This window comes from Convolutriloba macropyga, unplaced genomic scaffold, assembly GCF_964194025.1.
Source record: "Convolutriloba macropyga unplaced genomic scaffold, txConMacr16.3 SCAFFOLD_1933, whole genome shotgun sequence".
NCBI classification, from domain to species: domain Eukaryota; kingdom Metazoa; phylum Xenacoelomorpha; order Acoela; family Convolutidae; genus Convolutriloba; species Convolutriloba macropyga.
The window spans coordinates 6,410-15,000 of NW_027450951.1; the positions used below are offsets into that span (position 1 = coordinate 6,410).

Consider the following 8,591-nt stretch of genomic DNA (forward strand, 5'->3'; position numbering starts at 1 on the left):
CAAGATATGCCAATTTCTAACAACAAAAAATGGGTTCAAACAAAATTCATTCAATATAAGGGCTGAAAAGAAATGTCTCGGTTGATGTTGATAAGATTTCACCAAGGTCTTACCATGAAATATTGTTATTTTAAGTTAATGCTCGGAACTAGCACGCATTGCAATATAGTGCTTAATAAGAGTAAAAACAGCATTTTTTTGTGCGGACCACTACTCTGATCAGGTCCCGCCTTACTACGCATAGTCTGCAATTTCGCGCCCTATGAGTCATTCTCATTTGCTTATACGGCTGAAGTATTTCAGACAGACTGTAATTCATCTGTACTCAGCAAATTGCCACAGGACTTCTAAGCGTGTCCGTCTTTGATCTTAGCAGCAATTAAAACCACCTTATTCTTTTTGGGGCACAATTACCGTGCTTAACTCTACTCTAGGAGGAATTAAATTTTTCTCTATCAATAAAAAGCCAAAATTCATGCTAGTACAACAATTCAATTACCGAACATGATTATTTGATTGAAACATTTTTAAAAATAACAGAAACTAGCAGAAAAATGATAATAGCATGATTGTTCTGTGCATAATAAATATACTTGGTTAAAATGGACCATTTATTGAATGCAGTCCACTAGGGACGCATTCCTCTAACTTCCTACTCCCCTCCCTCCATCTAACTCCACCTCCACCCATCCCACCTCCATCTCCACCCCTTTCGCCCCTCTACCTCCACAAAGCAGCCATCAAAGCTAGCAAAACTCTTTTAAAACAGAGATTATCAAAACTGGCATATGGCGATAACCCTCACCATATTTCTTTAATGAAAAATAACATCTCTCATCAAAGTCCTCTCATGCAACAATTCTTCTACTTGTCGACATTTATCTTAGTTTGTTCCAATAAAACAGGCTATTTTTTGCAACAAGTTTCTCAGGAAGAAGTTTTCGTTTCATATGTCCGGCAAATGGGACCTCAGTTGGCCAACTTGCAGCTCGAAACTGTTTGAAACTTTGAATATGCAATGCATAAACCAGTACAGAACGTCGTTTTCCCCAACAGTTTTAAGGACATTTGTGTACTTGTTTGCTTTTTGTACAAGAAGCAACAAAGAATTACAGCAACGACCATCAAACCCTTCATGATGCGTTCTGCAGATAAATCAACAGAATAAAATTACATCTATACTGCTGAAGAAATTCCCCGGCCTCCAGTATGGAGTTTCTCAGGTTTCAATCTCCAATAACCAGAAACCGCATCTGGAATACATTTCTTTCAAGAGATCAAAGAAGTTAAATCTTTCTTAAACGCAATTTAACTCCCTCCTTAATTCACTCTTGATATATATATATATATATATATATATATATATATATATATATTTATATTTATATATATATATATATGATTTTTTTTATCTCTCTCTAGCTCTCTCCCTCTCTCTCTATCTTTCTCTCTCTCACACAGTCTTTCGCTCTCTCTCTCGCTCTCCCTCTATCTCTCTCTCTCTCTCTCTCTCTCTCTCTCTCACTCTCTCTCTCTCTCTCTCTCTCTTTCTCTTGACATGAAACAAACTCCAAAAAACTTTTATTTTGCAGATGAATCTATATTACTCAATGATCAATGAATTAGTTCTGAAAGAAGGTCAACTACCGATGAATTTGTCCGTCATTCTAGTTTATCAAGTTGTCACTAAAAATTTTGAGTCACTTGACTGATTTGAGACTGCTGTGCTTGTATAGGTTCCCAGGTCAGCTAAATGAAGGTTTGCTTTTTGACGATTTGATACTTTCAGAGACTTCAAAGACACTATCGAGAGGATCGTCTGATGTGATGAACGCAACTTTGTTCAGATTTAATTTTGCAGTGATTTTGTTCGAGTCACACTTTCAACTTTTGATAGTAAAGAGTATTATGATGATATCACGAGATTAAGTAAGATGATGCTATACGATGTATCACCACTATTTACAAAACAGTGCATAATTTAATAATACTACAGGCATTGGAGCAAACTAACAAGTAACGGAGACGACCAAAGTGTAATAAAAGTAATAAAATTTATTCACAGTGTAAAAAAAATTTTTTTTTTTGGCACACATACCTCGTGGGTTGATCGTAAACAAAATGCAAAGCAGCAAAACGTAACCAAACGAAATGAAATGTAGTAAATGTTAGTGTGACGCAACAATAAACAAAAAACTATATCAAACTTACAACAAAATAATAATCACACTAAAACAGCGATGACTGAATTGACTTGACTGGATGTATTACGAAATAGATTCAAATTAACCAACACCGTCTCCTGATCATCCATCACGGTTATTTCCTTGTGGGCTCGGGCATAATGCCGTTCAAGGTTAGAACGGTAGATGGTACAAAACTGGTCTGATTCGATTGATGCTTCGTGAACCTTTGCATTGAGGTGTGCTATTAAATAAGGTTCCGCTGACTCTTGATTGCAATAGGAGCACTCTGACAATTTGCGTTTTTGTTTACGCACTGCAGCAACAGCATGATCCACCTGGTTAGACCTTTTTTCGTGACGTAAAGCTGTTTAATGATGAGTTCCTCTCGGAATCCAGGGCAACATAGGAATTAAATACAACAACTCCATGCACTAATGGTGTTTTATTGTGCTTGAGGGCTAGCATTAAGGGCTCGTTACATTGATTGATCACAAATCCTTCCTTGCAAAATTCAATTCCAATTTCCGATGTCATGCAAACGATAAAAACACAATAATTGGAAACAATTTGCAGCAAACAACATTAAACCAAATTCTGAAATACACAACTTATGAAGACCATCGAGCCTGCAATTCAGTCACAACTTATTCTTAAACCCACGTCGACCTCCACCTCATTCCAACTTCCACCTCCACCTACTCCACTTTCCTCTCCCCTCCTTCTACCTGCACTCCACCTCTTCCTCCCCTCTCCCTCTACCTCCACCGCTTCCACCCCAAAGATGTAAATGCACCAATATATGACATCACATCAGGCGCACAGATGGCCAAATTTGTCAAAGGTGGGGGCTAGAATAGCTTTTGAGTGTGTCGCTGTTTTATAATACACATGCATGTGAATTAGATAAGAAATTTTCACAAATTTCTATGTTTTTTTTATGAAGAGTCTGACTATGAGAGAAATGTGAAACATTCTGTGCTGAGTTGGAAAATAATGTAATTGAGGCCGCGGAGAGGTACAAGGGGCCCGAACGGACTCTCAGCTGAAGTCTTGCTGAGATGTCTCTTCATGGAGTCTGGACAGACTGACACAAAGTTTTATGCTTCTATTAGTTTTGGTACAGTAATGATTAATATGGCAAATCAGTGGTACAGCGCTCCAAAGACTGGGTGGCAAGATGCTTCAAATTTTGAAATTGAGTAAAATTTTCAAAATTTTTTCTACTTGTCGAATATAAAATGCAATAGTATTTTGATTCATTTTTCCATCAGAGTTGGAGATTTTTTACCTCCAGGTGTTCCACTTTTCTTATTTTGATAGTGTGTGAACGAAAAATTTCTCTGATTCACTTGATTTGATAGTATTGGATAGTTTTGAAAAAAACCTATTTATTCTCTATATTATTCTTTGTTTCACCGATAGCAAATTTACCCTAGTCAAACTTAATATTTGTTTTACAAATATAAAAAACAAAAATACATTTTTATAGAAAAGAAAAAAAATGTTTGTGATAACATTATTAAACATGAAACTGTTCCAACCCTCTCAAGTGGGGATAGTACATATATACCGAAATTGGTTTTTTTGTTCAGTCAATTGTGGCCAATTGATATATTCATCGATGAGATTATAGACTGGTATCATTAGAAAGCTCTATCAGAGTAGAAAATGGAATTAAAAAGATTTTTTTAATTTCGCATTTTGCAGAGTCCAGCTATGTTTTTATTCTTCAGTCAATTTTGGTCGATCGATATAACCATCGTAAAGAGTTGTTATGGATAGAACCCTTCCAACGTAGAATATGGAATTAAAATGATTTTTTTCTCCTTTTTCACAAGTAATTAACGGGCTTTAAAATTTCGGATTTCCGTTGTTTCAGTCACATTTTTTTGTGTTCAAAATATTCTCAAAAAGTGATAGTGGTTTTTTTCTACAAATAGATGGGGGTTGATGAAACTGTCATCTAAAATTTGGCTAAAGTAGTTGCCACGTATTTCAAAAAATTGAGTGTTTTTTTTTCAACTAAAATTGCAGGAAAAAATCTTCTTCAGTCAACTTTGCTTTAGTTTGCCGGAAGTGAAAACCAAACGGCTGCTGACACAATTTTCTTAAACTCTTGAAATGTTTTATGGTCTAAAATTTCGCCGGTTTTTAGCTAAGATAACTCGATAATTATACAAGCAGCATGCCTTTTCCTTGATATATAAAGTTTGTTTGCAAATTAGCGATATACACTACTTTGGCTACCCCTGCATGATCGCATTGAACGATTCTGGTCTAACTGTAAAATTCTAAAATCCTAATTCTTGTGAAGTTCTAAAGATTCTGGATGGTATTCAGTGGCTTTCTTCTTTTCTAAAAAAACCGCTGTTTCATACTTATCACAGATCAGAACACTTCACCTCCAGGCTAGCAATTGACAGGTCCAATTGGTCAATAAAAAACTGACATATGTTGTTTTTTTTGTCAAAAGCTTATCGTCGTTTTTACTTTTAAAATCATTTGTTTTCAAAATAGACAATGAATTATAGATGCTTGCCTCTGTTTTTCCCGTTTTTGGTCAACTTGTAGTTTAATTTCAGCAACAACAGAATGCTCATTCTACTGAATTGAAGTATAATTTCTATTGCAGCTTTACGCTTTGTGTAATTGTTTTCTGGCTTTGATTCTACTAGCTAAACAATTGATTTTGATTTTTGAACATTTGCCAATTTTTCAGGTTGTCATTTTGTTTTTGTCACATTACCAAGTTATTGATAAGTCCTTTACCACGTTATTGGTGTTGAAAACATAGGAACAATTTAACATATGATAATTTCCGAAGGCATAGATGATGGTTTCAACGGCTTCAACGCAGTTTTCTAGAGGTTGATGGGTTTTTTCAATTTGTTTTTTAATTGCCGTTATTTTGCAGTCTTATAAAAAATACTGAAGAGAAGGAAATCTGAACGGCTTTTTATATGGAAAAATGAACTGGTTTACTGGCTTTAGTTGTTAGCTGATGCTTTTTATAATTTTAAATATAATTTTTTCAAGCAATGTAAAAGAACTTCTTAATTTTTCATCTGTTTTTTTTGTTCTGTTTGTTAGTTAGTCTCAAAATTTACAGGTCACTTACCATGTTGATGGCAAAATAGGCAGACAAAATGATTTAATTATTTTTATTATGGTTTTAACGGCTTTGGCGCTGCTTTTCGGAAAAAGTTTTTTTTTCTTTTTTTTTCATTTTTGTCTGCACATAACGTTTTTGTTGTAAACGTAGGAAATTTTCTGATCAAAAAGCTCTCTCAGTGGAGAAAACAAATCTTTTCTTAATGATAATTTTTTTAAAGATTTTCTTGATCTTTAAAATAAATGATTTAGAAAAATACAGACGATGTTTTTATTTTTGCTTTTTTTTCTCTACTTGTTAACTAGCCGTAATAATGAGTAGTCACATAAAAATTTATTGGCTTTCAAAAAACGCGCGACCAACCACTTCTTTTTTGGGGAAAGATTATGGTTATAACGGCTTCAACGCCATTTTCTCGCAAAAACTATTTTAGTTTTTTTCTGTATCTGTTGTTTTTTGTAGTCGTATGAAAAAAAACGTAATAAAGACTTGTCCCATTTTTTATCTTACGGAGTTATAACTGGTCCTATTACAGCGCATTCATTGATTTCAGTTCAAATCTAATGAGTGTCATTACTTTGGAACCAATGGTTTTCAAAAATTTGAGCGAAGTTTTTAAGCTAGCCGCTTTTGTTGTTTTTTTGTTTACTTGTTACCGAAACTCATTAAGGTCGGTTCCAAAATTTTTTCTAGTGGTGAAAAATGTACTAGTTATTTTTTTGGTTAGGTTTTATCTGACGCTATTTAGTCTTTGTTGTTAGAGGTTTCTACATTGAGTTTTTGGATGTTATTAATGTTTGTTTTGTTGGTTATTTTGTTGTTTGTCTTTTCTCGTATTCGTAATAATGGCGAATATCCTCGGCCCTCCAATGCGAAACCAGCATTTTCTTAGTCCACTAAAATATTTGAGTAGGACGCAATTTGTATTCTTACACGAGATTTTTTTGAAAAATATTTGATTTTTTGGGGGTTTTCTATCCCTTCTTTTTTCATTTGGTAGACAATTAAACTGAGAATGTGGATGAGCGTGGTCGGAACATTATTGTTTACACATTATTGTAATTTTTGTAATTTGTAATAGTCGATAATCTCAAAACATTGCAAGATACATACAAGTACACAACAATACAAGATCTGTGTAGAATTGTCCCCAAAATTACAAGACCGCCTAGAGAAATTGACAACCGCCCTCAGATTTTTATGATGGAAATAACCAGCACTTCAAAAAATTTCGATGAAAGCGGAATGGCCGAGGTTGAGCGGAAAAAGTTACCAAGATTTGTGTGTTCGTCCCTGATAGTCACAACGTCAAATATAGAGAGTGCTTGGTTTGCGTTCAGGTTTGCTTGCTTTCAGACCTACAGGTTTGAACCCAGGCTAAAATTTTCTGCTCGCAGGTCGCATCCTGCCCAAGTTCTGGCTAGTGGCCAACATCGTGTGCTGGGCTGGGTTCCTGACAGTGCTCTACTTTCTTGCCAAACAGTTCGAGGCCTACGGAACGACAGTAGCTGTTGACATTGCAACCGACACTTCTCTCGAGTTCCCAGCTGTGTCCATCTGCAACATGAACAGAGTCTCCAGTCGGAAGCTGGAAGGCAGAAGCTATTACAGGGTTTGTTTACAAACCTCTCTCGTTTAAAGAAAGCATGAAATCATAATGGTTGATTTGCGGTAAATTGTTGCTTCATTTACCATTGCATATAGAACTCGTGACGAAGATTCATCTACAAACTATTTAACAAATGCGCTGGTAAGGCTCTGACATTTTGAAGGAAAGTTTGCTGAAAAATTTTCAAGAAACGTGCTGTACGGGACTCAATTTTATGTAATGTTCTGAAAATGCAAAATTATGCACCCCAACCCAAGAACCCGATAACAACAAAGCCAGAAAAATAAATCGTGGAATTCTGGAATTACCTGATACCTGCCAGAAATTGCGTCAAACTCTTGTCCGAAAAACTGACAAAAACTCTTCTTGGAGTTCTATGTCAAACAAGTTTTTGGAATTAAACTCCTGCGTCATTGTTAGCTTACGCAAAAACGTCAAAAAAGCTCCCATTTTTGAATGTACACATATAGTGAGTGTCCTTTAAAAAAAGAAAGCCGAAGAAAATGTAGCGATATGGTTCAAAGAAAGGCCATTGAAAATGCAAGTAACCGAATCGGATTTGTCCTGTCGTGAAAAGGCAATTCTAGAATGGTTAAATAAAAGAAGAAATAGATATTTTTACTTCGAGAAAAGATGTTAACTGTTGTTTTAATTTCATTTTTACTCAATAATGTTGAGCATGAAATTTCGATGGCTGATCATCTATGATTATTTCTAAAACTAACTACAAGAAATCGCAAAAATAGGAGTTTATCTGTTTAAAAAAAGAATGAGAGACATTTCAAGAAGGATTCAGAAACAAAATCTTTTCGCAAACTTGCGACGGAAACGGTTTAACCCATTTTTGAACAGTGAGCATAATAGTTTAAATAATTACTCGCACAGCCATGATTATTGATTGGTTTGAGAAAAGGAAACTGATAACTGATATCTGAAAAATAACCAAATCAAATCGCACAGTCATTTAGACGTATAAACACAAGAACACGTAACATGTTTGGAACTAATTGGATATCAAAAAAAGATTAAAAATATTTTAGCATCTTTTAAATTGACAAAAAATACTACCTTTTTTTCCGATTGTGGAATTTCCTTTTAAAATGTGTTTTTAGTGTTGTAAAGCTTTTTTGGTGAAAATGTAAGGCAGTTAAAAAGGAAAATTGCTCGCTTGATTACAGATGTTTTTCTAGAAAACGGTTAAACCGTACTCTTCTTCTTTCGGCGTCAGTCTTCGATATAAGACTAATTTTTTGATGAAAAAAACTTAGATAATTCTGGCTTTGGAGAAGCCTTGAGAAATTGGGGTTGAGTTTTACTACGGTCACGTTTATACCTATTCCACTGGCTTCTGGCGCGACCAAAAAGTAACAATTTTGCGGCTCTATTTAAGAGTAATTTTTTCGATAGTTTACAAATCTTTTTGACGTTTATTGAAATCTGAATTCTTAGGAAATCGATTACTTCTAAGGTAGACACAATTTGGGTTCTCTTTACAGCCCTAAGCATTCTACAGAGAAAGCTACTTATTTCTGCGCGCGAAATAAACTTACATAAATCTACACCACTAATAAACTCTAGAAAACATTGAAGGAGAACGCCAACTATAACGGCAAAATATACAAAATACGCCGGAGTCAGGGATATACATATAGTGTACAAACTATCAGAAGACTGACTAAAAAGT

At 34.9% G+C, this 8,591-nt stretch overlaps 1 protein-coding gene across 1 annotated transcript in view; it reads left to right on the top strand.

Moving 5' to 3' along the window:
- Positions 1 to 6,645: 6,645 nt before the first annotated feature.
- The window catches only part of LOC142356301 (epithelial sodium channel subunit gamma-like), a gene marked incomplete at its 3' end in the record, with an annotated part of 22,903 nt that continues 20,957 nt past the window's right edge, over positions 6,646 to 8,591 (top strand). Inside the window, exon 1 of the mRNA XM_075408238.1 lies at positions 6,646 to 6,910. Coding sequence (XP_075264353.1) covers positions 6,863 to 6,910 — 48 coding nt within the window. The remainder of the gene's footprint in view (positions 6,911 to 8,591) is intronic.